The 27,217-nt window shown below is 54.6% G+C and overlaps 11 protein-coding genes across 11 annotated transcripts; 5 read left to right on the forward strand and 6 right to left on the reverse strand.

The window, feature by feature from the left end:
* The first annotated feature begins 2,956 nt into the window (after nucleotides 1-2,956).
* Nucleotides 2,957-3,767, forward strand: LY79DRAFT_703430 (uncharacterized protein). Its single transcript, XM_060564967.1, has 2 exons — nucleotides 2,957-3,103; nucleotides 3,175-3,767. Exons 1-2 carry the CDS (start codon nucleotides 3,083-3,085, stop codon nucleotides 3,376-3,378), a joined length of 225 nt encoding a protein of 74 aa, XP_060414327.1. The 5' UTR covers nucleotides 2,957-3,082; the 3' UTR covers nucleotides 3,379-3,767.
* Nucleotides 3,768-3,778: 11 nt separating this feature from the next.
* LY79DRAFT_193235 (DNA repair protein) lies at nucleotides 3,779-6,864 on the reverse strand. The gene is made up of 2 exons (XM_060551408.1): nucleotides 6,770-6,864; nucleotides 3,779-6,718 (listed from the first exon to the last, which is right to left on the reverse strand). The coding sequence occupies exons 1-2, from the start codon at nucleotides 6,809-6,811 to the stop codon at nucleotides 3,959-3,961; spliced, it is 2,802 nt and encodes a 933-aa protein (XP_060414328.1). The 5' UTR covers nucleotides 6,812-6,864; the 3' UTR covers nucleotides 3,779-3,958.
* Nucleotides 6,865-7,898: 1,034 nt separating this feature from the next.
* LY79DRAFT_553367 (uncharacterized protein) lies at nucleotides 7,899-8,681 on the forward strand. Its single transcript, XM_060557770.1, has 2 exons — nucleotides 7,899-8,013; nucleotides 8,071-8,681. The coding sequence occupies exons 1-2, from the start codon at nucleotides 7,966-7,968 to the stop codon at nucleotides 8,245-8,247; spliced, it is 225 nt and encodes a 74-aa protein (XP_060414329.1). The 5' UTR covers nucleotides 7,899-7,965; the 3' UTR covers nucleotides 8,248-8,681.
* Nucleotides 8,682-9,587: 906 nt separating this feature from the next.
* LY79DRAFT_686363 (uncharacterized protein) lies at nucleotides 9,588-12,132 on the forward strand. Its single transcript, XM_060564657.1, has 5 exons — nucleotides 9,588-9,864; nucleotides 9,914-10,283; nucleotides 10,467-10,946; nucleotides 10,979-11,617; nucleotides 11,671-12,132. Exons 1-5 carry the CDS (start codon nucleotides 9,655-9,657, stop codon nucleotides 11,700-11,702), a joined length of 1,731 nt encoding a protein of 576 aa, XP_060414330.1. The 5' UTR covers nucleotides 9,588-9,654; the 3' UTR covers nucleotides 11,703-12,132.
* LY79DRAFT_553371 (uncharacterized protein) lies at nucleotides 12,062-13,686 on the reverse strand. The gene is made up of 4 exons (XM_060557771.1): nucleotides 13,589-13,686; nucleotides 13,215-13,541; nucleotides 12,919-12,997; nucleotides 12,062-12,794 (listed from the first exon to the last, which is right to left on the reverse strand). Exons 2-4 carry the CDS (start codon nucleotides 13,233-13,235, stop codon nucleotides 12,409-12,411), a joined length of 486 nt encoding a protein of 161 aa, XP_060414331.1. The 5' UTR covers nucleotides 13,236-13,541; nucleotides 13,589-13,686; the 3' UTR covers nucleotides 12,062-12,408.
* A 248-nt stretch (nucleotides 13,687-13,934) lies between these two features.
* On the forward strand, nucleotides 13,935-14,952 carry LY79DRAFT_590108 (uncharacterized protein; the record flags this gene model as incomplete). The annotated part of the gene is made up of 2 exons (XM_060561108.1): nucleotides 13,935-14,704; nucleotides 14,901-14,952. The coding sequence occupies 2 exons, from the start codon at nucleotides 13,935-13,937 to the stop codon at nucleotides 14,950-14,952; spliced, it is 822 nt and encodes a 273-aa protein (XP_060414332.1).
* A 756-nt stretch (nucleotides 14,953-15,708) lies between these two features.
* On the forward strand, nucleotides 15,709-17,457 carry LY79DRAFT_553377 (BRCA1 C terminus domain-containing protein). Its single transcript, XM_060557772.1, has 2 exons — nucleotides 15,709-16,066; nucleotides 16,208-17,457. Exons 1-2 carry the CDS (start codon nucleotides 15,995-15,997, stop codon nucleotides 17,318-17,320), a joined length of 1,185 nt encoding a protein of 394 aa, XP_060414333.1. The 5' UTR covers nucleotides 15,709-15,994; the 3' UTR covers nucleotides 17,321-17,457.
* Nucleotides 17,458-18,939, reverse strand: LY79DRAFT_553378 (oxidoreductase). Its single transcript, XM_060557773.1, has one exon. The coding sequence runs from the start codon at nucleotides 18,437-18,439 to the stop codon at nucleotides 17,600-17,602; it is 840 nt and encodes a 279-aa protein (XP_060414334.1). The 5' UTR covers nucleotides 18,440-18,939; the 3' UTR covers nucleotides 17,458-17,599.
* Nucleotides 18,937-23,006, reverse strand: LY79DRAFT_553379 (uncharacterized protein). Its single transcript, XM_060557774.1, has one exon. The coding sequence runs from the start codon at nucleotides 22,704-22,706 to the stop codon at nucleotides 19,401-19,403; it is 3,306 nt and encodes a 1,101-aa protein (XP_060414335.1). The 5' UTR covers nucleotides 22,707-23,006; the 3' UTR covers nucleotides 18,937-19,400.
* Nucleotides 23,007-24,526: 1,520 nt separating this feature from the next.
* LY79DRAFT_553382 (uncharacterized protein) lies at nucleotides 24,527-25,263 on the reverse strand. Its single transcript, XM_060557775.1, has 2 exons — nucleotides 25,146-25,263; nucleotides 24,527-25,081 (listed from the first exon to the last, which is right to left on the reverse strand). Exons 1-2 carry the CDS (start codon nucleotides 25,166-25,168, stop codon nucleotides 24,541-24,543), a joined length of 564 nt encoding a protein of 187 aa, XP_060414336.1. The 5' UTR covers nucleotides 25,169-25,263; the 3' UTR covers nucleotides 24,527-24,540.
* Nucleotides 25,264-26,336: 1,073 nt separating this feature from the next.
* LY79DRAFT_553384 (uncharacterized protein) lies at nucleotides 26,337-26,822 on the reverse strand. The gene is made up of 2 exons (XM_060557776.1): nucleotides 26,547-26,822; nucleotides 26,337-26,397 (listed from the first exon to the last, which is right to left on the reverse strand). Exons 1-2 carry the CDS (start codon nucleotides 26,737-26,739, stop codon nucleotides 26,357-26,359), a joined length of 234 nt encoding a protein of 77 aa, XP_060414337.1. The 5' UTR covers nucleotides 26,740-26,822; the 3' UTR covers nucleotides 26,337-26,356.
* Between the last annotated feature and the right edge of the window lie 395 nt (nucleotides 26,823-27,217).

A 27,217-nucleotide genomic window follows, 5' to 3' on the forward strand; every position in this document is an offset into this window, starting at 1 on the left:
GACGGCATGGCTGGTTGGGTCGTATCGGGGAACAGGTTAATAATACCTGCCGTCTGAGGCGAGGACCGCGCCCGCGCGCGCCGTCGGACGATAGAAAGGGTGGACTGGTTACGTGCAAGGACAGGCAAGGCAGACGCAGGCAGGTGCAGACACGCAGAGTGATCCAACGACAGGAACAAGAGACCTGTTCGCCCTGTCTGTCGGCCAGCGGCGCTTGGTTTCAGAATGACCAGCAGCACGGTAACGAGAGGCTGAGAAGGAGGGGGTGCGGAACTGTCTATACGGCTAATAGATAACGGGATGCCGACACCGTGATCCTGTGTTTTCTCTGTATGTCCGTTGAAGGAAAGGCTCGAGGTCGCATGTGAGGTCAACGACCAATCATCGTCTATCTGACCGCCGCGTCGTCCGCACGTTTGTCCCCTCTTCGGTCCGAGTGCGCCCGTCGATGAAAGAGACCGGGAGAGTGGTAGAAGACAAGCTTGGTTGGATGAGCAGGGGATGGTCAGGAAGGAATTCGGGGGGTTCCAGTCCGTCCACTGACAGAATTACTCAGCAGGTAAGGGGGTTCCGTAACATGTACAGTATCGCAAAGGCGCGGTTGCTCGGCGGTGATGGCTGGTCGGGCTAATCAGTATATGGATTTGGGAGAATGCCGTCTTTTCTCCTTGGGCCTATTTTTCTTATGAAAGAAGAGAGTTCGAACGAGGGGCGGCGAGCACGTAACTCAACCGATGTCCTGGAAGCATGCCTAGCTGGTGCCAATAGGATGGCCCCCTGGGCATCCCGGGCATCCCGGGCGTCCGACAGGCGACAGGCGACAGCGCTGCAGCGGCATGTGCCTTGGCCCCAAGCTTAATAAGCCACAATGGATCCCCAAATCTACCTATGTATTTATATTAGGTAGCCAGCGCCACACTATAGCACCACGCCGAATTGAGATTCGTGAGCACCGCTACTAATTACGAAGCTAAATAGCTAATGTCCAAATGATTTATTCCCATTTCCCGGGCTGGGGGGAGAGGGTTTATTCAACTTGCATTGGTATCCCTCGACACATATCATCTTGAATCTGGTTGAACTTTTTTACTCGTGAAATAGGCAAACGGTAAACGGCCTGATGCCTCACCTACTGCGCATGAGGGTCTAGTAGAACGGGCTTGCGTACGTAAACACTTTCGGCTGCAGGAACCATCAATCTTACCAGGAAGCAAGAAATATGGGGGGCCATCCATTTTCTATTGTGTAATAATTCTTAACATCAATTCAAACACATTACTCGGCCATGCATCGGAACGACATCTCCTAGCTGATACTCTACATATCCCTTCGGTTTACCTACTCAAATTAACGTTCCAACGTCTTATACTCTGTATTGATTGTCGATGGTGGTTGAAACCGGTTGCTAGACTCTTGTATTCACGGTAGGTATGCTTGTTGCAACGCTGCAAACAGACGATCAACGTGGCTCGAAGCTTCGCTTAAGATACAGCCCGGAAACGGCCAATTCAATCCATACAGGTAATACGTGAAGGGGATGCGTACAGACAGGGCCTGGACCTCATGATCCCCTCGAATTAGATAATTCCAGGCATGGAGACAACGAGCCAGTGATGATGCCGTTCCTCTTCTGAGGCCGAATGTCTCACCCTGCTTTCTGATCCGGTCCAGGCCGAATATTTGCCTAGATGCTTGTTCGTATTGTCCCGTCCAGTTTACGGAATCCACGACGAGACACAAGAGATCGCGCTCGCAATGCGATCCCTGGCGTTCGAGAAGTCAGGGCATACCACTTATGTCATCACGCACTCGCCAAGACAAACCATACGAAGGACCATTCTAGGCCCTTCGTGAACCTCCCCAAAAGAGAGCTCCAAGCCAAGCAAGCGACCAGGGGGCCTTTGAGGAGGCCCAGCAGCAATACCCGCCCCGTTCGCTCCCTTGCAGTGGCCGTCTCTCGCATGTGTGACACAGTGCCGTCTCCACATCTCAATCAAAACCCCAGCGACATTGCTAAGAAATTTCTCGAGCCGCGTACGTCATATTTTTCTCACCTCTCACCCAGACGAGCTATGTCATTTCTTCACAGGAACCTGTTTGGGAAGAGAGGGATGGGGGATGAGATAATCACACGCAGCCACGAACAAACTACCGGTACAGCAGCCGCCACGCTTTTTTCTTGGGCCCAAGCTGGGAGGGGCTGGTGCGGTACGTATCTGTACAAACTGGTCCAGACAGAAGCATCATGACATGCTCGTCTCCAATCATCGATTGGGCTTATGGGCTTTGATCCAACACGAACGCCAGAAACGTGCAATCACAACGTCGATGCAGAAAACTTTCTGCACTCTAACGTGAGGGGGAACATACAAAGGGCCCCTCTTTGGACCTTACCCTACCGCTTTGGGACGGTGCATTTGTCCCGGCTCCATCGAGCCTCTAAGATAACATCTGGTGACGAGTAAGAGACCCTCAACTCAGCCTAACAATGCACGTGGGCTGGGATCGAGTCACACCCTCGTCTCAATTATTTATCGATCTTTATCGGTCAGTGTCAACATGTAACCTTGACGCCAGTGTACTACAGCGGTAAAGGACACGGCAGGAATTGAGGGATGAAGGACTGGGGGGGGAAATGTGATGCATCACGGGAGATTACTACCTTGACGTCATTATGCGGTGTACCACGAGCAGATCCCTTCACCCACACACCTTACCTCCGGTCCAAATCTAGCAACCCGACGAGTAGTAGTCCAATGTGTGTGATAACGGTTAGCCCACAAAGGGAAGAAGAATTTGCCAATGCGGGCTGGAAGAATAGGTATTGTGTCACCACACGTAAGGCCGTGATGTAGGTCACAAGGGGTGGCGCGTACTCTGGCTGGTTCTGATCGTTTGTAGTGCGAACAATGTATATAAGACCCTTTCTCTCTCTCCTGACAATAGTGTCGACATTATTAATTCAACACCATAACAAATCATCAAGCAATCAAACAGCGAATCTCTTCAGAGGCGACACTCTTCCATCCAAATTATCATCACTGAACAAACCACCAGCCCAACACACCACACAACCGCAAAAATGGGCGCCGTCGTCTCTTGCGTAAGTTCTGCACCTTGCCCAGGAAGCCATCATCATAATGTCACAGCAAATACTGACCCAATCTGCTTCAGATCCAATCCGTTTTCCGTACTATCGGTAACTGCCTGACCTCTATCATCTCGGGCATTGGCGGTATCCTCCACGCCATCATCGGCGGTATCGTCTCTTTCTGCAACATAATTATCAGCTTCCTCACCTGCGGCTACTGCGGACGCCGCGGCAGCGGCGGCGGTCGCCGGTCGCGCCATACGACCACGACTAGAAGTCGAGTCTAAGCCGGCCCTCATCTGCGAATGTTCCGGATGGACAGCCTACAATCAAGCGTCTTGCCGTTCACAGATCGAATGAGGGAGACGTCACACTTTATGATATGAGCATTCACGAGCATTCGATTCGAATTCTTTCTGCCAGAGAGAGGAGGGGCAACCAGGGGAGGAGGCATGGATACCTGCGACTGCTTTTATCGAGCGTGCGCGATCAGCTTTGACAGCATACCCGAGTTTCTTTTTTCTTTTCCACGATACCCATATACCAATCAGCTTAGCTTCAATGGTATTACAAGATATCCACAATTTCCTACTCCTTGAGAAACATGATGTAAACCTGTTCAGTACACATTTGTGATGGTGTTAACCATTTGCACTTTGCCGCTCCTCTGAATTCGTACCGCTTGAATAGCAGTTAATTTTTTCAATTTCGTCAAGATTGATAAGATCTACGTTATTGCCAGAATTTTGGCTGTGCTAGCCTTATGAAGTGATGATGCATTTCCTCGTGCAACTGGTCGAAGCGAAACATCTCACCACCTTGAAATAGATACTGTTCTTAACGCCATACGATGGTCTCAAAACACATCTAATCTTCTAGCACATTTCGATTGAAGAACCCGTATATTTGCCGTCCAGCCTCCTTGCCAACCATTGGCTCTAGCTCACGCTCACTCAAGTTGGCAACCTCTCGTATATTCTCTGTCGCCAGGACCAATCGCATGATATTCTTTGGGTTTACCCCGGGTACGGCGCTGAGCATCTCCTGCGGCTCCAAATTGAACGCCTGGTCTTCTGCCTTCATGTCACTATCCAAGCCGGCGCGGACCGCGGCGATCGGATCTGGTTCGTCCTCCTGCGACTTGAGCGACTCAAAGATCTCGGCAGTCTGATACGGCGAGGACGACCAAATGATGCGCAGCTTCGGGAATGCCAGCGTGAGAAGAACGAGCTTGGATTGCAAGTCGGACGAGACATTGGTTGGTGCAATGCTGTTGAGGCTACCCGACAGGTCGGCGAAGGGCTCCAGTGTGAAGGATTTGTTCTGATCGAATTCGATGAGGAGCATAGGGCTCTTGTAGTGCTGGAACATGGTCTCACACTGGGCGTACAGGCGTCCGTCCTTGAAAGAGGAGATCAAATCGCTGATAGACTTGCGCTCAACGCAGATGGCGGGCGATAAAACGTAGTCTCCTACTGTCAGCATGCAGGGTACGATGATCATGGATCGGCCGTGTAAGAGTGAAGGGAGCGAAGACCGGAACTCTCGCACGTCGACGACAACACGAGGCGGCTGTGCCGTGGCAGCGAGACGCCCACCGCCGGCGATCCGCGTGTTGATCGTTCGCAGGAAGGCCTCCTGCGGGTCCTCGGCGCCGTGCGGATCTACCGTCATTACCAACGACATGGACGCCCGCTCTTTGATGAGTTTCGTAAATGCGTCTTTCTCGCGTCGCACACTCGACAAGTAGCGTTGCTCCTCTACTGATTCGCCATAGTACATGAAGTACACGCGGACATTTCTGTCGTTGTGAGACGACCGGTAGACCTCGACTCGACGGATGAAGGCAGCATCGGGTTCATACATGATAATGTACCGCGGCTTGACCTCTTCCAAGACATGCTCGTCCTGGTCTCCGTCGTACGCGTGTATGACGACCAAATCTTGCATCTCGTACAGCTGGTAATAGTCCTCCATATTCTCTAAGGGGTCGCTGACGATTTCTGGCTTCTGCTCTGCTTCCTCTTCCGTAATTTGCACTTCGGCCATGAGATCATCGACTTCTGCCGGTCGCTCAAAGAATTGGAGGATGCTACCATTGTCGGCCCGGACGAGAGACGTTCCAGCAGCACCGCCGCCTCTCATCCGCCTTCGCTTGTTCGATGGCGCTTTGCCCCGAAGTCGCTGGCCTGACCGATCAGTTGCCCCGTTCAGGGCTTTCTGGTTCTCGGAAAAGAGCGTTGCGTTAACTTGGGCAAACTCCCGCTTCCACCTCAGATAGTTGCGTAGTTTTCGTCGCATCATGAAGGCGGCGGACGGCTGGTCTTCCTCTTCATCGTCTTCTTTCGTTAGGTCCTTCTCGACTTTTGGCTTGAAATGCATCGTTTGCAGGTAGTCGCGAAGTTGTCGGCAAGTGTTGGTATCACCGCACATGATAAGTATAGTACCATTGGAGTCGTCGCGGACCGGGGGGTCGAAATGCATGCTGTTGTCGATCTCCGTCAAGACGTCCGCCAGCCACGCCCATTTCGGCTGTTCCTCAAGGACGGGCCGGAGTGAATCGATATTTGCGTCCGCCGTGGCGGCTTTTGAGCTGGCGGAGTAAACTCGTCGTCGTGCTGTCTCGAATATCGTTTGGGCAGCATCGAGAAATAGCCAGGGGGACTGGTTCTGCCTCGTTGACCCGGGAGGCGGGGAGTGTGCTGCGTGAATGGTGTCCAGGTGTTGCAAGAACGAGACGGCATCAAGTGTGAGAACTGACTGAAGCATGCCTCGAAGGACGCTTAAATCGTTAACGATTTGCCGTGTCTTCCAGCTCACTCGATGCCAGTTAGGGTCGAGCTGCCTTCTGATGATAACGTCAAAGTTCTTGTGCAAGGCGCTGTCGAGATTCCAATCCTCCATTTCCAGGCCGTTGTTGCCCTTTTTCAACTCATGGATGCTGACCTCGACGCATTCCATGATGGCGTTCTGAATGTCCCTCATAGCCTCACTCATTGATATATTCAATTCAATAACTTCTGCAGTCTTCTTCCCTTCTAGCGACTGGGCGACCGTTACGTGAAACCGTGGCCATAACGAAGCTTTCCTCAGAAACAGATTCCTCATCATGGTGGTTAATGGGGAAAACCCGATCGAAAACGGATCGGGATTGTCTGAGAATGCCTTCAAAAAGCCAACTTTGTTCTTCTGCCGATAGATTCGCAGAATGAAGGCTTCTAAAGACGTCGCGACAACGCGATCGGCGTGAAGAACGACGAGGCCTGTGATCTTCTCGGTGTCGATGAGGTTAGTCAAAAGGTCAACAACCAATATTCGCGAAGTGATGCTGAATATTCCGCCACGGGTATACATCTTTTCTCTTGTGCCAACGCTGGTGAAGTCGGTGTTGACAACTGTGAGGCCCCTGGCGTTGGGGGACATGCTGATGGCGGCATGCTCGGCCAAGGCCTCTCCAATCCAGTTGTTCTCTCGTTCATCGGCACCAACGAGAATAATCAGGTTGTTTCCGGCTGCATCGTACGAATGGAGCAAATTCGTGACGAGGCGCATCAGCCCCAAGCCGCGGGCGAGGACAACCAGCTCATCTTCATTTCTCAGCTCTTGGAAGAGGTTCTGCTGGTATTCCTGGGCGGGGTCAGTTTGGTGAAAATCAATCACCACGGAGCCGACACTTACAAGGGGTAGTGAGAGCTTGACCGGTTGAGCGTTGGTTGACATGGTGCATCGTGCCTGGGCGTGAGAAGACGCAGCAGTATCTAGTGAGGTTGGTGGTTGCCTGGACCGTGCAAGACATCATGACTGGACGGATACTGACCTAACTACCATCCCGGGGTGATACAGTGCAAAGACTGTACGTACGTCTCTCCGGTTTAGACGCCAGCTCTCACCATTTAGTTAGCACTGTACGGTTTTGCCTTGGAAAATTTAGTTCTCGTAGCGAGTTCAACCTCAAGATGGATTATTTGAATGATGCATAAAGCGCAGTGAGTTTCCAGGTTTATTTGATACCTATAGTTAGTAGACTTACCGGATCTCTGGCGAGCGAGCGACTACCAAATGATCCTAGTATATGACCTTTGATATCCATCTCAGATACCTACTTTCATGCTTGGGCAATGAAGAAGTCTTCTGTCCTCACATAATCCAGATTCTTACTTTTCCATCATGTACGATTTTCCTAGTACAGCAAACACCGCTGATTTGTTTTGGCGGCAACCTGCCCCGACAGACAAGCCAGATGATCGCAGATTACGGTACAATACTACCCCTCCCATGCCGACGGTCGAGATCTTCAAAAGTGATCATTATTAGCGCTCACGCCCCTCGAATCGACGCGGCCCTGCAACGATAACTGGTAGATGCATTCATGGGGACCGGCGTGCTGTAACTGTAAACCGCCGTCCGCTGTCAAGATTTTGGCCCATCCTGCGCCATATTAGCGGCCCCATGACATGTACGTAACTCGCCGGTGACGCGCAGGAGTCTGGCCAGCATCTTCCCATCCGGCTTAATGGCTGCTCGAAGGACCGTCCATGACCGATCGAGACGGGCAGCCAATGAAATAGCTTAGGCCGTTGTGCCGTTGTCTTTGCTCGGGAGGCCTTCCAGGTAAGTGGGGATTTGTTGCTCGGGGTTGTCACTTTAACCCCCCTTCTTCGGACGGCGGAACGACGTCATCAGCCGTCGCAATCCTCCAAGTACCGCCTGAAGCGTCTCATCTCACATGTAAGCCACCAACAAAGATAGTTTAAAAGAGCTCATTCCCCTGCCCCCTCATAGCGCTTTTCTCATGTCCAGACAACACACTTGGATCAAATCAAAATAAGCAACTGAAACATTACTCACCTAAACAAACAAATTACATATTTACGATGGCCGACAAGGTTAAGGAACTCGTCAACAACATCACCAAGGGTGACGTACGTACACACAGAACTAGCTGAGGACGGAGGAGCAACAAGCTGACTTACGAGCAGAACTCCGACAAGGAGAAGCAGTTCAGCACTCAGCCTATCAACGAGAGTGGTGCATCTGACCCCAAGTTTTCCGCTCACCAGGCGCACCCCGGTCCTGCCATCCCCAAGGACTTCAATGCCCAGGAGGAGGGCACCAAGGAGGAGCGCCGGGCCAAGGCAGAGGCTTTGAACAAATAAATAATCTGCCTCTGGGGCTGCATCTTTAAGATGATTGACGATGTATGACTAGTCATGATTTGTAGAACATGGAAATGATAAGGGCAATACGACAAGTACCGTCGGAAATGGCGGGCTGATAGCGTAGTAATAATGTCAACGAAGTCATGAACGAGTGCCCGTACAACCCGAGACTTTTGACTTGACCTGGACTTCCTTGTCAAGCCCGATCGCGCAATTTTCAGTAGATCTGATACTAGTCTGCAACATTGCAGCCTCGTGAAGATAGATCTATTGCAATTCCACAACAAGAAAAGGCCATGTAACTTGGGCTGGGGGATAGGTTGTCAACCATACGGTTAGGTACGCTACCTAAACCCAGCGCAGTTGGCAGTTGCGCGTCCACAATGACGACAGGCTTCCTCATCATTCCACGTGGCGGTGCTAAGTTCGGGATTCTGTGGCTGGTGCGAGTGACCAGCACTACCTACCTACAGGTACCCTGTTACTCGCGGGAAGAGGAACTGGAACAGGGGAGAAGCCTAAGCCTGAGCTGACGCCCGAGCAGCGCCCGAGAGAGGGAAACATCCTAGCCGGCTTCCACTGAAACGAACGACTCAGCCACCTGCCACGGCCCAGGAGCCGGTTACGAGTCTCCCCGCTGGGCGCACGCAGTGCTGATGTGGACGGGCTGCATAAGGGTGGTTTGGGTTGGCTGATACCTGAGTAAGTCCGTCCATCGATCGTTCGTCATTCCTTCTCCCGCGAGTAACATTGTCCCATTCGCATACGCACAAACACACCGCAACCACCACCACCACCACCCGGGCCTTACCCTCACGCGGCATAACCTTCTCCTCACTCAGCCTTCCCTGGAGCCTTCCTACGATATCCCTAGGTTTCCCCATTGAGTGATGCGAGTCCACATTTCTTGAAACGCCCCCGGACCCGGAAGCTCTGGCATCTTTGACCACAAGCTTATTGTCTCTTTACTTTTTTTGGACATTGCAGAGTGGCTGCCTCACGTACTGTTACTGATTGCATAGTACAGACACTCATTGTACTGTGCCTTGCTTCCCTCAACATCCAACAGACTGCCTCTACCGACTTGTCCCCTGGACCTCGTCCACTTCGCTACTGAAAGCGACCGACCTACGAATCGCCGTCCCGAAAGAGGAGGTGTCTTGCCTGTTCAAACTAGTCAGCACCTACCGACTAAGTGACATCTGACATTTGCCCACACACGAGTACAGCGCAAATTGCTACGACCAAGGTGGCTGTTGCCTTCGCTGCCGCGGCTCCTGCAAGCACACGAGCCTATCCATCAACTCCACCTCATCCCAATTCCCGATTCCACCTAGATTCAACTACATACGAGCCACAGCACCTCGCCCTCCTCGCCTCCTCTGACCCCTCACATCCGCCATCATGCCGTCGGTGATAAGCGACGACGACAAGGAGACTGTCAAGCGCTTTGTACCCAAGCAGACGAACAAGATTCAGGCTGTAGCCATCGCCAGACTATACGTTGCGTACCCGAATCCTGCAAAATGGACCAACACAGGTATACAGGGTGCTATTGTCCTGTCGAATGACCTCGTGGGCAACACGTACTGGCTGAAGATGGTGGATATATCGGTAAGTTGTGCTTTCTGAACTAGTGCATTCCGACCTGACATCGATGCAGTCCGGAAACCGCGGTGTCATTTGGGATCAGGAAATATTCGACAACTGGAACTACAACCAAGACCGTACCTTCTTCCACAGTTTCGAAATCGAGGAATGTCTCGCTGGTCTGTCCTTTGTCGACGAGAAGGAAGCGAAACAGTTCAAAAAGAAGATGGACGACAGAGAAAAAAACGCAAGCAAAGCCACGAGATCGACTCCGTTCGGAGGGGCTGCCCAATCTTCAGGACACAAACATGGCTTGCTTGGAGGTCTCTTCGGCAGCCGACACGCCTCAGCTCCTACCCCTCCAGACTCTCCGCGATCGAACTTGCCCCACGGTCGAATGCCATCCTTGGGGGTGCCAACGGCCACACCCCTCGGAATTCGCTGTTCTTGATGCTTTCGATCCTCAATGGCGGGAGAATTTCGGACAAGACCTACGAGACAAGGGTTTGACGGACGACTTCATCAAGGAGAACCAGGAGTTCATTGTCGAATTCTTGAAAGAAGAGCAAGAGAAGCTGATGGCTGGTGCCCGAAACCATGCCCCTCCTCCCCCTCCCCCCCTCCAGCATCCTATTCGAATGGCATCGAACCTCGAAACTCGCGCGCCCCTCCACCGCCGCCGCCTTCAGGTGGAGGGCATTCGGACAGTCCACGGGTACCGCCCCCTCCGCCTGCACCCAGACGTGGCGCTGCACCTGCTCCTCCACCAGCTAGAAGATCCGGCAAAACAGAGCCGCCCGCTGTCAACAGAGAACCGACACCGCCGAGCGAGCCTGCTGTACCGGAGGCTCCAAGGAACCGATTTGCTGTGCCGCCGCCGTTACCAGATGCCGGCAAGCTTGCCCATTCTCTGGGGGGTTCGATTAACTCTATTCGCGGGTCCGTAAATTCCGGGCCGCCTCCCCCACCTCGACCGCCGAAAACGCCAATGCAAGAAGAGGAGAGGCCTGTCGGCCACCGTTTTGGAGTACCGCCGGCTTTCTCTGGATCTCGCCAGCCCCCGCCCACCCCGAGCCGGGGGTCCGTTCCGCCGCCGCCTCCTCCCCGTGCAGATGTTGGCCCCCCACTCCCCCGAAAGCTCCAGCATCCGAGGCGCCTCCGTTGCCGCCACCATCTTCACGACCTGTGCCGCCGCCTCCCGCGACTGGCAATCCTCCGCCTCCGCCTCCGTTACCGTCATCGAGCGCCCCCCCGCCACCTCCTCTACCCAGCTCTCCGCCGCCTTTGCCAACATCAAACGCACCTCCTCCGCCACCGTTGCCGTCATCGAACGCTCCTCCAGCACCCCCTCCGGCACCACCTTTGCCGCCATCGTCCAACGCACCCCCAGCCCCACCTCCACCGCCTCCCGGAATGGGTGTTCCTCCCCCGCCACCTCCTCCACCCCCGGGTGCCTTGGGCGGTCCTCCCCCCCCTCCTCCCATGCCCAACAGAGACTCTGGCTACTCATCAGGCGTCCCAGTGCCTGCTCCAGATTCTTCGCGCTCGGCCGTGCTAGGCGACATTCAGAAGGCTGGCGGTATCAAAGCTTTGAAGAAGGTCGATAGAAGCCAGATTCGTGACAGAAGTGCCGCGACCGTTGGTGGCAGCAGCGACACGGGGCCGCATGGTAGTGGCTTGCCTCCGAGTGGAGTCGCGCCGGGTGGTGGTGGTGGTGACATGGCCAACGCACTGGCCGCTGCATTGCAAAAGAGAAAGGAGAAGGTCAGCAGAAGCGGTAAGTCAAGGCCAAACCCGTATTTGTTGTTTTTGAAGCTCATGTGTGGACAGATGACGAACGAAGTGACAACGACGACTGGTAAAGCATCTGAGGATCCATGGGTAATGGAAATGGCAGAAAGAACCGACAGGCAAGGCTTGGTATTATCGCTACGCCTTGTCGAAATTACAAACCAAATTATCATACCTTCGACCTGTTATTCCAAGCGACAGCTGCATACTTGGGGACCGGGTGGACTGGTTTCATTGGCTGGCTGATGTATTCTCCGTTTGAATCGTCCCTGGATGACGGAGGCGTCGGCTGAATGGTAGCATTCAATGGATGACGAGTCGGTAGACATGGCCGGATGGGTGTAAAGAGTGTGGAATCAAACAATATTCACAACTGTCCATATAAAACACAGGGTTACTTTGATATATCATATCATAAGAGTTATGCAGTATTCAAAGGGCGTTTGGTAACTTTGAGGAACGTGGTCCAAGACCCCGTGCCAAGCGTATTCAATTAATGAGGCGCAATCAAAAGTAAGTCTATCGTCCAGATGATCCGACGAGCCATGACGTCTCTCCCACCATGGCCGTCCAACGCACCACCCCGAACACCTTGACTGTCGCGGAACCCAGCAGTCGACAGTGACGACGGTCGCCGGATTTGAGAGAGAAGACAGCGTTCCTACCCTCGGCCTTGCAGCAGAAGACGATCTATTGAGAGATGGGAAGGGTTCGGGGCTTTCTCGAGACACGCGCGAGCGAGGGAGGAAAAAGGTAACGGACATGAGGCAACACATTTTAGATGTCGTCAATGTCGACATCCTTCTTGCCGCTTGCGCCACCAGCAGCCTCGTCCTCGGACTCCTCGGAATCGCGGTCGTCGTCGAACTCGAAGTTGCAATCGCCGTCGCCATCGGCGCCGTACGTGTCCGTCTCGTTGATCTTTGCGGACTCGGGCAGCTCGCCGTAGGCCTTGAGGGAACGGGCCTCGTCGGCGGTGTACTTGAGAATGACGTCGCCCTTATCGTCCTGATACTCACGCAGGGAGAGCAGGATGATGTCTCCCTGGTTGATCCAGACCTTCTTGCGGAGCTTGCCGCGGATGTTGGCGAGGCGCTTGACGCCGTCAAAACATTGGGCCTCGAGGCGGCCGTTACCGAGCATCTTTACGACCTGGGCGTATTCTGTTTGATGGGGGTTAGCCTGATGTGTGAAGAAGGGAAATCGAGCGGCGGTGGAATGTCGCGTGAATTTTCCTCTCCTTGGGGTGATGATGGTTCGAAGAAATCAGGAACTGGTGGGACTAACCTTGGCCATCTTCTTTGAAGGTGAGCTCACGCTTCTCGTGATCGGACTCGTTCTTGCCACGTCTGCGGTTCTTTCCTCCCTGTATGGTTGTTAGACCATTTGATCAAATTCAAAAACCTCCATCATCGACGGCTTCATCATCAAAAGTGTGTCGTGTTTCCAATCAGCAGCAAGGAGGGGGCGGGGTTCTTTGCGGGTCCTCCAACTTGGCAGGGGGAGGGTGTGGTTTTCGCAGCACCCGCTTAGATGGGAAAAATCTTTTGAGGAGCGTCATGTGCAAGAATTTCTAGACTGACCTTTCCCTTGTTCTTGGGCATCTTGGCTACTCGTGAGAATTCCGGTTCTCAGCGGTATGGGATGGAGAGGGGGGTGGCGGAAGTCGAAGTTGTCAAAGTAGGAAGGGGAGAAGAGAGTGGGCGGTATGTTGACGGGGCTTTATTGTGCGCGAGCGCAAAATGGCTTTGGGCTTCTGCGGGTTCTACTGGGCACTTTGCTGCTCGGTGATCTAATGGATGGAACAGGGGTACTATTTTGCCTGTGGGCTGTGCTGGTTAGAAGGGGCGAATGAGGCTGGCCTTTTGTGCGCAGAAAGTGGTGCCGGTATGAGTCAAGTGGGTGTGACACTAGGTACAATCACTAGGTAGGTCCTAACGGAGAATGATGTATGTACTTAAATGTGTGGCTTGTCCAGTAGGGTGTGGAGTAAGCAAAGCCACAGACAGTGACAAGAGCACAGCTTGTAAACCACCTAAGGTACCTGTGATTCGTAGCGAGAGACCCGTAATGGTGTGTGTGTGGTCTGGAGTATCGAGGGGACGTACCTAGCCAGGTAAGTACGGATATCGGGAGAGCTTCGACCTCGGTATTTGTCCGCATCGCTCCCTTTTTGACCCAAATCTACCTACCCACGAAGGTCGCTACGGCTGTTGACATGCCAAACTAGGCGCTTTTTATCAGTCGCCTGTCTTTTGCCTCCAAGCTATGGCTGCTCGCGAGCCGCCAGCAGCAACATCGTCATGAACCCGACGCGACTCCAACATGTGACTCACATCCTTCGGCAGCTGCCACAGCGCAACACTTTCCCACCACTCGCCCGCTACTCCAGCTCAAGGCGCAAAGCTTCAGGGCAGACGGCCGGTACTAGCACCGAACTATCCAAAGCAGTTGAATTCAACAAGCTCCGAAGCCTAGACAACCTCGAGAAGGTGCAACTGTCGCCGCACTGGACGAAGATCTTTGATGAGCTCGATATTGGGACACCCGCCAAAGACTACCGAATCATATACCTTCCGCGCGATGTGAAGGCAAAACATCTGACTCGGTTCAGAATATCGAAGCGACACGTGATGAGAGCCTTCGACATGGACTACTTTACGGAGAACAAGTACGAGCACCCGAAGACAGTTCTGATGAGGTACTACTACGAGGAATACAAGAAGAACAAACCTTTATGGCTGTGGTTTTATGGCTTCAGTTCGATCGACACACCGGCCGTCGTAAGCTTGGCCAAGTATCGAATGAGGCTTGCGCTCCACGCTGCCCTCAAGGACCGTGGCTATGACGCGCAGGGTCGGATAATCGACCCCGAAAGCGAGACGGGGATAGGCACCACTCTTCGTGGTGACCTGAAAGGGACGATCGCATGCGTCGCCAAATATCCCAGGGATGTCGTCAAAAAGCTGCCGAAGAAGGAACTTCGCCTTGCGATGGACGCCGTCGTAGACGTCTTCATTCGCATCCACGAGACAGATCAGATGAAGGAGAAAGAAAAAACGACAGTCAAACCGTCAAGGAACACATTTTGGCAGAAATTGCGTCCAGGGGAGACGGAAGTACAAAGCAGGAATACTTCATGAGAGGACACTTAGGGCGCAAACAGAGGCGGAGTTCGCCGGCTTTAGGATCACGCCGGAAATGAGCATTTGCCGATGGGAACGGCCCTGGACTATAAGGAGATGCCAACCATGCTTATGGATATGTAGAAGGCTCCCCGACTATCAAAGGCTTCGAGCCACTGTAACAAGACACAAGTGATACCCATATATAGAAGAATTGGCCTCACCACCTAGGGACTATGTTCTGACTTCTCTGAGGATGACAAAGTCAAGTGTAGCAGCGTCCGCAGCGTAGTGTCTAAAGGGTGCCTGTCAACCGAAGGAGGTGATCATAAACACTTAGAAGATGCCCTCAGGGGATGGGTTATTAGACATGATGACTACCGGGTGATGTGCACCTCCATTGAGAACACGCTCGAGTAGGTTTGCTATGGATCGTGTTCCGGGATGCGAGCCACGTACTCTTCCCAGACAGGCTGTTGTTATTTGTTCGCTAAGCTATCATCTGCAGGCTTGGGGTTGTCTTCATCTCGATGGCTATGGTCCCTCGCCCTCTTCGAGGTGAGAGTTGAGGCGAAGGTGAGGAGGGTATAGGTGGGTGATGATCGTACGAGTGACAGAAGACGACAACGACAGCGTGGTTTCCTTGAGCAGCTTGGAAAAGCGAGGGCGGTACTAGTGTGTGATGAATGGCATTCTAAGAAAGAGAAGGAAGACGGCTTTGGGGGCATCGACAATACGAACGGCCACTCAATCTTTACAAGCACCTATGAGAGAGTCCTTGTAACGGCTATTAATAAAGAAGTCAACTGTTAGATTTGGCTAGTTAATAGTACTCCATGCAAAGTGATAAGTGCCCGGTGAAGCACAGGGCAGGGCGGTACGTACCTGAGCACACTCTTTGTGTGCCCGCTCTGTTCCTGAGCCAATGCTTGGAGTTGTTGGCGACGAATCACATCGCTAGCGCAGAGCTGTCAGCCGAGACGTTTGGAGCTGCCAACCTAGCAATCAACAGTGACTGTCGTTGCACCTCTAAACCAGTATATGTGTCTCGCCTACATGCACACCTGACTGCCACCCTTCAGCCAACTGAAGCGAATACGAGCCGGACACCACCAGCGAAGAACGGACTGGATATCGACGGTTGGGCGATCTAGGCAATTGACCGCTTGGCTCGGCACAGAAACATCGCACGCCACCAAGACGATAAACACACTCAGCACCAGCAATCACAGCCCACTATGCTCGTCTCCCTAACCGTCGGCAAGGTTGACGCCGGCGTCACTGTGCTTCTGACGCCGGACAAGCGCCTAGTACGTTGTCCATGATGCACGTCTGATGATAACGATGGATAAGGGGGCCTCTCCCTAGGAGACACCTCCCCGGCCTCGATGCCCATCCACCAAGCTTATCTTCACCTCCCCTTGACGCTCCATACTGACGATACCCTCCAGATCGAGTTCCCTTCTATCCTCCTACCCCCCAATATCTCCTCCGGTAGCATCGTCGACATCACTGTCGCTCGCAACCTGGGTTCAGAGGCAAAGACAGAACATGCCTTCCGCGAGCTTCAGGACCGCATCTACTCCGCTTTCGGGGCCAGCGCGCCCGCGATTCCCATCCTTCGCTGCCGCAACGCGACGCAGACCTCCGTCGTCCTCGAGTGGGACCCGATCGAGCTCGCGACTGCCGACCTCATCTCCCTCTCCCTATACCGCAATGGTCAAAAGGCCGGCAGCATCCCCCGCCCGCTGCAGATGCACAGCACCAAGATCAGTGGCCTCGCCGTCGACACGGAGTATACGTTCCATCTTATTCTGCGCACCACGGCCGGTACCTTCAGCTCCGACAAGGTCGTCGTGCGTACCCACAAGATGACGGACCTTAGTGGCATCACTATCACCACGGGCATCATGCCTGCCGCCACGAAAGAGGCGCTGGCCTCCGCCGTCGACCGCATCGGCGCCAAGATCGTCGACAGCGTCCGTATCGATACAACACACTTCGTCACCACCGAAGGCCGCGGGCTGGCATGGGAGAAGGCCGTCGAGACAAACATCCCTGTCGTCCGGCCCGAGTGGGTTGAGGCGTGCGAGAAGAACGGCCGTATCCTCGGTGTTACCAAGTTCTACCTTGACGCCCTCAGGCCCGGCCCCTCGAGCGATGAGCTGCAGCAAGCGCCGACTCCGCCCCAACCGCAGCAGACCCCTCAGATGCAGAAGGAGCTACCGACCCCCCCTGCTGTCAACACGTCAGAGAACGACTACGAGGTGGCCGCCACGTCTGCCAAGTCCCCCGAAGGGGAGAGCGAGAAGCCTGCATCCAAGGCGGAGGACGCTGAATCTACCGGCGACGAGGAGAAGGAAGCAGAGCAGAAGAGGATCGCAGACCAAGAGGAGCAGAAGGTGCGACTGGAGGACAAGGACGAGCAGAACCTCGCTTATCGGTCAAAGGCGGAGTCGGATTCGGGCAGCGAGGATGGCAGAGGAGAAGAAGACAACCCAAGCAAGAAGCAGAAGACTGGCACCTCCCCTGACGGAGCATCCTTCCAGGACGTAGCCTTGTAAGTCGGGCGGTGTAAGAATAAAGGTGTTTGCGGTTCCTTTCACAGCACGGAGTTACGTAGATGTTTCGTGTCCAGTGTACGACTACCCATTTCTTCACGACACATATAGACAGTTATCATGGAACGATGATGCCAACGTTTCATTACTTTCCATGATACCCGCCTCTGATAAGCCGGCGCCGCCAGTGTTCACGAGGGGTTGGCCACCTTTTTCAGGGTAGCGTTTTGAAGCCTCCTATTTGTACAAGTCCCTCCCCGTCGTACTGAACGGAGGGGGTCCTCATGGCAAGATCTCCTTGCCCTGCCAGTCCCAAAACTGGCCTCGTCCCTCGACCCCGACCTCCTCCGTCAAAACCTTGCACATCCTCTCCACCGCAAACTCGGGCTCGAACAGCTTCTCCTTGGGCACCGTGTTCCAGAAGGCCTCGGAGAGCCCCGTCTTGACGGTCCCCGGGTGGTACGCGACGGAGATGGCCTTATCGCCGCTGCGGGCGCGGAGCCACAGGTCCAGCGACTTGGCCAGGGACGTGACGCCGGCCTTGGAGGCGCGGTAAGAGTACCACCCGCCCTTGTGGTTATCCGAGGTCGACCCCACGCGCGCCGACATGGCGGCCCAGACGGCGTGGCCCGGCGGCAGGCCCCTGGCGTCACCGGATGACGACGAGGGGCCGAGGAGGTCGGCGGACCGGCGGGGGAGGAAGGGGGAGAAGTGCTTCATCAGCATCATCTGGCCCAGCGTGTTGACGCGGAAGGTCTCGAGCGCCCTGTCGTACTCGACCTGCGCCGGGCTCTTCTCCGGGTGCAGGATCCCCGGGATCGCGAGGGCCAGCCGGAGATGGTGCGTGGCGTCGGGGAACAGGACGCGCGCCTCGGCGGCGGCGGCGGCGACGGTGGCCTCGTCCGTGACGTCGAGCCTCACGACCTTGAGGCGGGAGGCGAGGTCCTCCGTTTCCACGGCGGGAAGGGCGAGGAGGTCGAGGAGGTGGTGCTTGGCCGACGTGGTGTCGGGCGAGCGGCACGTCGCGAGGACCGGCGCGGCAGTCGTCCGGAGGAGGTGCCCGACCAGGTGGGCGCCGATGCCGCGGGATGCGGGGGAGACGAGGATCCAGGGGCTGGACATGACCCCTTTTTCTCTTCTTCTCCTCTTTTCTTGCCTGATCCCTTGTACACAATTTTGGGGATCCGGGGGTTCAGAACGTGGATAGCAGTGCTTGGCTCATGGGCAGCTAGTGTTGTCGTCGCTGGCGGCTCACCCGGGGTGGCATGCAGAAGACTGTTTGGATACGGAACGGAATGAAGCTGGATGAAGAACAAGGACCCAATCACATCGAACGGAACATGTACGCACAATGTTCAGACCAGTATTAACTTAACTACTCACCAGACAGAAGACGCGGCTGTCGAGCTGAGTTTTCTCCACAGTCCTCAGTCAAAGACATCATGACTTTGGAATGATGGAGAAGAGCCCACTGCGACGCACCACTTCCCCCTCCCAAGTCTTTGGAGGGAAAGCAGGGGGTGTCGACGACGTCATTGGCTGAAGCTTCGCCCGGCTACAGGATTCCTTTGTCGCCTTCACACACACACACACTAATTACAATTCACACGCATTGGTCAGTTTGGGTTGTTAATACTACTGAGGCTCTAGGGCGATCGCATCTCACCTCCCGCCTTGTTTTGACTCACATGAATGCATCTGCTTTCTGCACCTCAAGTACTTGCGGTAAGCACATTTTTTGTTGAAATGATGTTCTATTCATTGCCGACGCATGAGCAGCGCAGAATGCTCATTCATCTCACTACATGGAAACAGAACAATACTCGATTTTGAGTACTGGGTATACGCACATCAATACAGACTTTACAGGCCTCGCGTTCCAGCCTCGACAAAGGAAATCCGCCCCCATACTAGACAGTTCATAAAACGCCATGTCTGCTCATAGAGACCACAACTTTGTTCTGCGATTGACGGCCGGCACCCCCAAATATCAAATAAAAAAAGAAAGAGGTGAAGAAAAAAAAAAAAGAAAAAAAAAAGCATCAGACAGCAAAGAGTGAAGGAAGAGTAAACCCGTCTCACGCTAAACAATGGCGTAGCTATAGTCGCCAACCTGCGACGTCTCCGTCCTCTCCGTCCGCGTCGTCTCCAAGCTCACCCTCGCCGCCAGCTGCAGCTCCCGAATGAGAGGGTCCATGGCGTCCAGCCCGCCGCGCGTGGTCATTGGTGTCGACATCACGGCTTGGAACCTGCTGCCTCGGACCATGCGCGGCGTGTCATGCGACATCGACGGCTCCCTCGGCACCTGTTGATGCTGCTGAGGCTGCCGTGGCTCGACAAAGTCGCCGGCAAAATCATCAAATACACCCGCGACGTCCATGACCCGGCGGGAAGAGTGGCGCGGACCAGGCTGGTATTGCTGCAGTGGACGGTTGGGGGTGTTGAGCCGGACGGTTTTGCGGGCGCGCATCTCGTGCCTCGGGTCCCGGCTGATGCGCAGCCCCTCGTAGATGTTGTCCTCATCGTCGTTGAGGGTCCAGTCTTGCGGGTGAGGGTCCAGGTGGGGGTCCTCGGGTAGGCTCTGGAGCTCGCTCATGCACTTTTGAAGGCGTTCGATGAAGAGAATCTGGTTGCGCTCCTGCCGGTGCATGCGCATTTCGAGACGTTCCTGATTCAAGAGCATCTCGTGCGCGAGATCGTTGACACGCGTGCTGCGGAGGCTGGCGTAGTGGTTGCGGAGCTCACGAGACGACATGTTTGCGATGCCAACGGAGTCTTCCTCATTCGAACGGTTTGGGGGACGCAAGGCCGTTGTCCCTCCTGTGTTGCCGTCGACGGGGGCAGGTTCTCTTCGATTGTTACCGTTGGTTTGCCTCTGGTCTCTAGAAGCATCAGGCTGGGCCATGTTCGGGTTGCCGGCGGTGGGCAGGTGAGCCACCGGCATCGAACTCCGTCGCGGTGTCAGGTCATCGGCGAAGGGCGGATAGGAAAGCTCAACCACGGTCATGGGCGAGTTGAGAGCCGAATCCGACCATCTCTCGTCGAGTGGCGCCGAAGGTACCACCTCAGCCACGGGCATGATAGCGCTCAAGCGAGGGCCAGCGCCGGAACCAGGTTTGGGGAACGCCGCGATGCTGCCCGCGATGGACTGGTCATCATCGACAGGGTCTATATGCGCCGGATTGCCAGGGCCACGGGAGCTGAAGCTGTCCAAGTAGGGCTGATCCGCATCCGCCTGTGATGGTGTGACAGAGTCGGCTCGTGACTTCGGAGCTCGGCGTGGGGGCAAGTGGCTGCCGTCCGCCTCCACGACCTGTGTCGTGCTCTCGTCGGACGGTGCAAAGCTTCCTATCCGATCCAAAAGCGGTACTGAGCTAGCCCAGCTGGCGCGGTGAAGGCTCCCCCACCGACGGGGAGGCTCGGAGCTCAGGGTGCTGTCCCTGGCATCACCGTTGCCAAAGGTTCTAGTGCTGGCGGCGGCCGAGATTACCTGGTCCTCCGTCATCTCAACCAGAATTGGCGTCTTTTCCCAGTCTATCGCCGGCGTTTCTTGAGCAGTCTCCCAGCCGGGCGTTAGCTCCTCTCGCGCTGTCTCCCATCCTGGTGTCTCTGGTTCTTGCGTGGCCTGCCAGTCCGATATCTTGGTTGCGGTGCCATGGGAAACGCGATGCGACGACTTTTTATGGGACTTTGCCATGTTGGCCAAGTTCGTGGCGGAAAGCTTCGTCTCAATTTCATGAAGCGAGAAGTGATCGTTGCAGCCAAAGGTTCCGTCACGAGAAGGCAGACGCAGAGAACTGATAGCCGTGTCGCAGGTCCTCGGCCTCGGAGTCACCTCGCCATCCTCCTCCTGCGACACCTGTTTTGTAATAGATTTGAGAGCCTCCATGTCCCGCTGCTTGATAGACCTGACGCGCTCTCTGCGACTCTGTCTTGAGGAAGCGGTTCTTGTAGAGGCATTCCGAGACGCGACGGACTCGCCGACCAGGGTTGTCTGCGCCGTATCACTGCTTCCCGGCCGGGCAAGGCATGATTGTCTAGGCGTCGTCGACGGCATCTCAGGGCGTACTATGGAAACCATCGAGTAAGCCTTCGCGGACCGCGCGCTTGAAACCACCGGCTCAGATAGCTCTGTGGTAACACTCGGACTAATGGAGTTCGACTCTGAGTAGGTAGTCGGGCTCAACTGGGGGACATCCGATGCCACGCCTTGGTGTTGAGCGTTGCGATCATTACTGCCGCCAATCAAGTGTTGGCTGTTTAGGATTTGGTCTACTTGAGGGCTAGATATCTTTGTGCTCGACCTGCGTGGAGACAGAGTAATATTTTCGGGACGTTTATGAGACGACTTGACTTTCGGTTTTCGCGCGTTTGGGATTGCCACCTGGGCGAGGTAACCCTCGTCGCTGCCGAGGTGATGGCCCTTGTCGAGACTGCCGCCTAGCCTTCTGCGTGTCGAAACAGGATCTGCAGGAATCTCGGCATACTGCAACGCGGCTAGAGGTATCCGGTTGTGTTTGTCCTTGCTCGAAGAAGACTCACGTAGACTTCCGGGCGGCGTAGTGTAAGGTGTCATGGGCGGGCTCATAGGATTTGGGGTGATCTTGGGCCAGATAGACACTGAGCCCTTGGTTCCCATTCTGGTGCTTATCGTGTTGACAGTGTTGATGGTTGAGATAGACCCCTTCTCGCTAACAGTCTTGAGGACAGTAACTTTACGCTCACTAGCATAAGGCCTGACGGCGGCGTTGTCGGTTTCATCATCGCTCTTTCGCGCCGGAGGGCTTGGTGGAAGCGGCGGCGTGGCATTGAAGATGGCGAGAGCCCAATCGGAATCCGGGCCTACGTGGCAATACTCCAACGGAATGGAAATTGCGATATGCGACTTGCCGCTGCTTGTCTTGGACACAACGGCAGAGTTAGGCAGGCCTGCGTTCAGAGGTCGACGGGCAGGCGACAAAGACCTGGCCCTTGTGCGCGGGCGACGCAGCTTCTTGAGAAGTCTCCACTTCTCTGGTAGTTCCTGTAATTCGTTGGTGTCCTCATCGAAGACAGACTGTGAAGGGAAGCCTGACGGCGGAGAAGTGGTTCTGAGGAAGTCGATGAGGTCCGCTAGACCCTGTCTGTCGTTGTTCTCCCGGGCTCTTGCGCGGACAGCACCCCATTCCGAGTCACAGTCCATCATGTCCATCCCTTCGAGAGTCTGGGCGAAGAGGTCGTTGGACGAGCGTGCCGTGCGAGGGTAGAAACGCCTGTCAAAGTCACTGTCGAGACTGTCAAAGGTGCCTCGGCGACCCGGAGTAAGGTTCAGATCAAGCCGTGGCGGACCCGACTCTGATGAGACTACCACGACCTCGTTGCGTCCGTTGACGTGTTCGGAAAATATCATTTCGTCAGACGGTCAAAAGGCTTCAGTGGTGTAAATGGAGTTGATTTGGAGGGGAGCGTGCCCATGGGGAAAGAGCGGAAATGGAGCGAGATTTCGTATGTGCGTAAGGTGCTTTGAATAGGTTTGCGTGATGATGGTAGAACTCCTGGGCAGACAACTTGCCTGCGGCGCAGCAAGCAAATCTGAGCAACACGGGGTCGCTCGGCGACACCCTCGTGGAAGAAAGTGGAATGATGGTCACGTAATTGAAACGAGAAGGTAGATCAGAGATCGGAATGTTCCGCCCGGGGGGGGGGGGGGGGATTGGGAAGAAACAACGAAGTCGATTCATCAACTCCCAAGAGGCAATGGAAAGGGGAGAGAGGCATAGAGGGGGGAGGGCTGTAGAAGACGAAAGGAAAGAGGGGAGACCACAATATCAGAGGCCGTGCAACAGCATTCGGATCATTTGCCACTCTTCTTTGAGGGTCAAGCCGTGGACGGGCGGGATCGATATATGTTCTTATCCCTCAGGGCGACCGTTGGAACGAACAGACTGGAGAGGAGGTAGAGGGCGTCAGATGCCAGCGGTAGAAGCGTCAAACCCCTCGAGGGGAGGCGTCCGTGCAAAAAAAAGGGAAAAAAAAAGTATGAGAACGAGTGCTAGCGGCTTCGAGACCAACGCTTTGGCCAGACTCTTCGGTTGACCTCTCTTGTCTGTAAGACCAGGTGGTGAGTGACCAAGGGAAGAAGAACGTGGGCGGCGCGCAACGGTTGGGGGAGGGGAGGGGTGCAGGAAGCCTCAGAACAGAGATCAAGGGAGAAGGCGGAGCTTTAGATTGTTGTCTAGGAGCCGCTTGGTGGGCGTGGCGCTGAGACTCAAGTTCAGGATGGATTGTCTACGAAATACGATTTTTTTTTTCTTTTTCTTCCTTTTGGTGCTGAATGCCCATCTCGGGGTGCCCAGAGACAGACTTCCGACAGCCGGGAGCATGAACAAGGCGTGACGAAGGCAAAGGAAGGAGGCCAAAAGAAGAAGAACCAGTTGACAGCGCCACGATAAGGCCAGCCATGATATATTCCTTCTACCGGCGCCTTGTAACCGGATGGTCCACCAGCTAAAGGCGTGTGGTGCACCCAATGTGTGCCACTTGGCACCATACAGAAAATGCTCGGGCGAAGAGAGAGAAGGCTGGCTTCTTTTCCTTCATCTTCATCTTCTTCTCTTTGCCAGTGGTCCGGAGCAAGATTTACAACAAGTAACGGACAGTAGACAGCAGGCCAACATGGATGGCTCCCCTCAGTACCTACACTAGATAGGTGGGAAGGTACCCAAGAAGCAAGGCGAAGTGAAAGAGGGCCTGTCAAAATGGCAGGCGGACCGGTGGGAGAGAAGAAACGACGGTCATAGCCTTTGGCGTGCATACAGTAGGACAGGGGTCTGATCCGTCACCCGTTCTCTCGGTTAAGGGGAGACCGGTCTTCCAATGCCCAATGCTCAATGCTCAAGGATGAGCAGAGCAACACGACAGGGTCCGGAAAGGACCGCCGAGGGAAACGGGAGGTCGCTCAGGCAGGACCGGACGTTTCCCGGACGCTGGACAACCCCAGCAAGGGACAGATACAATGTACTGAGTACCGTATCCTCTCAGCAGATGTGAAATCCGCACGGGCCACACGCTAGTCCCATTATAACAGGCGGTCAACCTACCTACACACACACCCACCCATATAACCCTAACCCTTGCCACCTACCTGCTGCTGACGTAAATGAATTCCTGTATTTGCCACATCTAGATCCCTGTTTCTGCCAGCCCGCTTACCCCTTTCCAGCAGCCCGTGGCCCGTGCGGATTTCACATTTGCTGAGAGGATACGGTAGGTAGTCTACACCACCAGATGCGCGGTAGGGATACGATGGCATGTGCGTACCCAGGCATTCTGCCAGTGTCTGTGTACCCTACCTTGTACCCTACCTCCTCCTTCTCTCTTTCTCTCTCAGCGTGTATACGACGGAGTGTATACGATTGACAGGTTGGCTGTCGAATGAGATGACAGGCGGGAGGGAGAGTGAGAGAATTCCTTAGAGTGATTGTGTTTCTCGAATGTCTCTCATTCTTGTCTACCTGCATCACACCTCGGGGAGCAGCGTCCGTGTCCCAATGTTTTATCAAGGGGAGGACTAGGGGGCACAAAGTGTTTGGCGACGCTCTCAGCCCTGCGCTCCCCCTTCTTTTTTTATTGCTTCCTTCGTCTGTACGATTTGTCCTTGCCGTCATCGCCCATATGTTCTTGTCGTCGACAAACCATATTGATTGGCCAGAGGGACTGAATTCTTTGTTCCGAGCAACACAAGACGAAGGAAGAGGAAAGGGGGGCAACAGCGATGCAATCTGACTATCACAAGTTAGCAGGAAACGGGTTGGTGGCAGACGATCCACTACCAGTACCTGTCGCTTGCTTGTTTCTTGGGGCCGTGTGCATGCATGTGTGATGTACATGCAGCTTGTACCTAGGTAGATAGGTAGACAAGGTATATGTTTGTATCTGAGGAAACTGCCGACCTCGGGTACCTGTAATCACCACTGGTACAACCTGATATCGGCTGGAGATGCCCTCACGAGGAAACGCCCGCCGCCGTGTGGTACTCAGCAGAGTGAGTGTCTCTCGATTTGTAAACACGACCGATATCGAGCATGAGAAACCTCCGGCCAGGCAACGAGATGTTGTTGCAACCGACCCTTTCCCACAGAACCTACAACACATGCCAAGATAATGCGGTGCTTTACCAACTCCGGCTGGCAACGAGCTCCTATTCATTCAGCTGATTCTCATGGCGAGCACAGCCTCAACGGACGAGCACTCCCGCCAAAAGCCCGATATAATACCCCCCGTACGTATGCTTGATTATGTGCAGGCACGAACCACTGCAATGCAACGCAATGTGTGTAATAGCCTAATAAGCGGTCCCCCCAGTGTCACGCTGCCAACTGCGGCAGATCGGCTCTGCATCTCGGGCGATCCGTGTACAAACAACCATGGTCCATCACGCACCCAGGTGTACTGTACGTCCCTCTCGCTAAACTTATCCCAGCATCTTCATATCTGCATGTGGTCTCCATTCTTCGTACGCGTGTAAACTAAGCAGCTTCTACGACTGTGTATGGTTGATATTTTGTCTAGGTACTTGTGCGACACTATGGGGGACCGCTTCATTTAGTATCTGCACCTTAGTAAACTAAGCAACCTTCCCCCCCCCCCGTCCGCTCGCCCCGGAAGCGTCACCCGAGAGCGACCTGCCCCCCCTGCCCTTGTCCATCCACCCCCTGTCCACAGATCCCTCTCCTTCCCAGCTGCACATCCCCAGCATCACTTCCTAATATTGCTTCCAATCATATTGCTCCCAATCGACTTCGTACATCGTCAAGACTGCGTACATCCTTGACATGCCCTGCCGACCCCCGACAACACCCGCATCGATGCCGGGTCGATGCCAGGTACTGTAAGGTAAAGTAAGGTAAACCGAGTTAAGGTAAGGTGGTATGTATCCATAGAAGCGTCCTTACTCCACTGCTAAACCTGCCTGTCTACACTAAACTTTCGGTTTCAACCTCTTTTTCTCTCTCTCCCTCTCTCTCCCCTCCCTTGCTCCGCTCCCAGACTCCCATCCACCTACAATTCATCACAGATACCCTTGTGCGTTACGATCGATCGTGAGCTACCCTAGTCGTCTTACGGGCATCCCCTCTGTAGAGATCTCCTTGCCCTCCGTCAGACCCCGGTCCGCTCAACACTTCCGCTTGGCCCCTCCGTCACTCCTTCCCTTTCATCGCTTCCGGCTAATACTTCCTCCCCATGACAGCCGAAACAGAGACAAACGCCTCAAGAAACAAGAAAAATGCACGCAAGCCCCGCCCGCGCCCCGTATCGATTGCTGTCCGACACGAGCGAGACCTAAACACCCAAGAAGCCCAGTTTGCCTGGGCCAGAAGCATCTTCAATCGCCAAGAGATACACAAGAAGGCGGAGGGCAGATAAACTTTGAGAGAGGCCATGGTCCGCGACCTGGACAGAGAACCACACCCATCCTCTCTCCTCACCCCCGGCAGGGACCCTTGGCCCCCCTCCCCCCCCCCCCGTCTGCCCTTCTATCATCCATCCCATGAATCCATGGTGTAACTCCAGTCCAAACCTGCAGGCGATCGAATGATAGGTGTCTACCCCTCTTGATCGCAATACTCTCCGTGCCATCCCAGTCACTCATCCCCCTCGTCCTTGGCGCCTCGCCGGCGTTCCACATAATGTTTCTCTCTTGCCCAGTGTGCACATCATAGCCTATGCTTCACGGAGTCTCGAGCCACTCAGGGCTACGGCTAGGTCCGACCGGAGGTCTGGAAACCCTCTTCAAGGATAAGAAAACATGAGGCGGACAAGAAAGAAGAGAGAAAGAAAAAAAAGAGTGAGAGCAAGAAGAAGAAAAGACTAGACCCAGACCCCGAGATGAAAAGAAACACGACAGTGGCCCCGGGGCTT

This window comes from Colletotrichum navitas (genome assembly GCF_030913465.1).
Source record: "Colletotrichum navitas strain CBS 125086 chromosome Unknown LY79scaffold_28, whole genome shotgun sequence".
Classification (NCBI taxonomy): Eukaryota; Fungi; Ascomycota; class Sordariomycetes; order Glomerellales; family Glomerellaceae; genus Colletotrichum; species Colletotrichum navitas.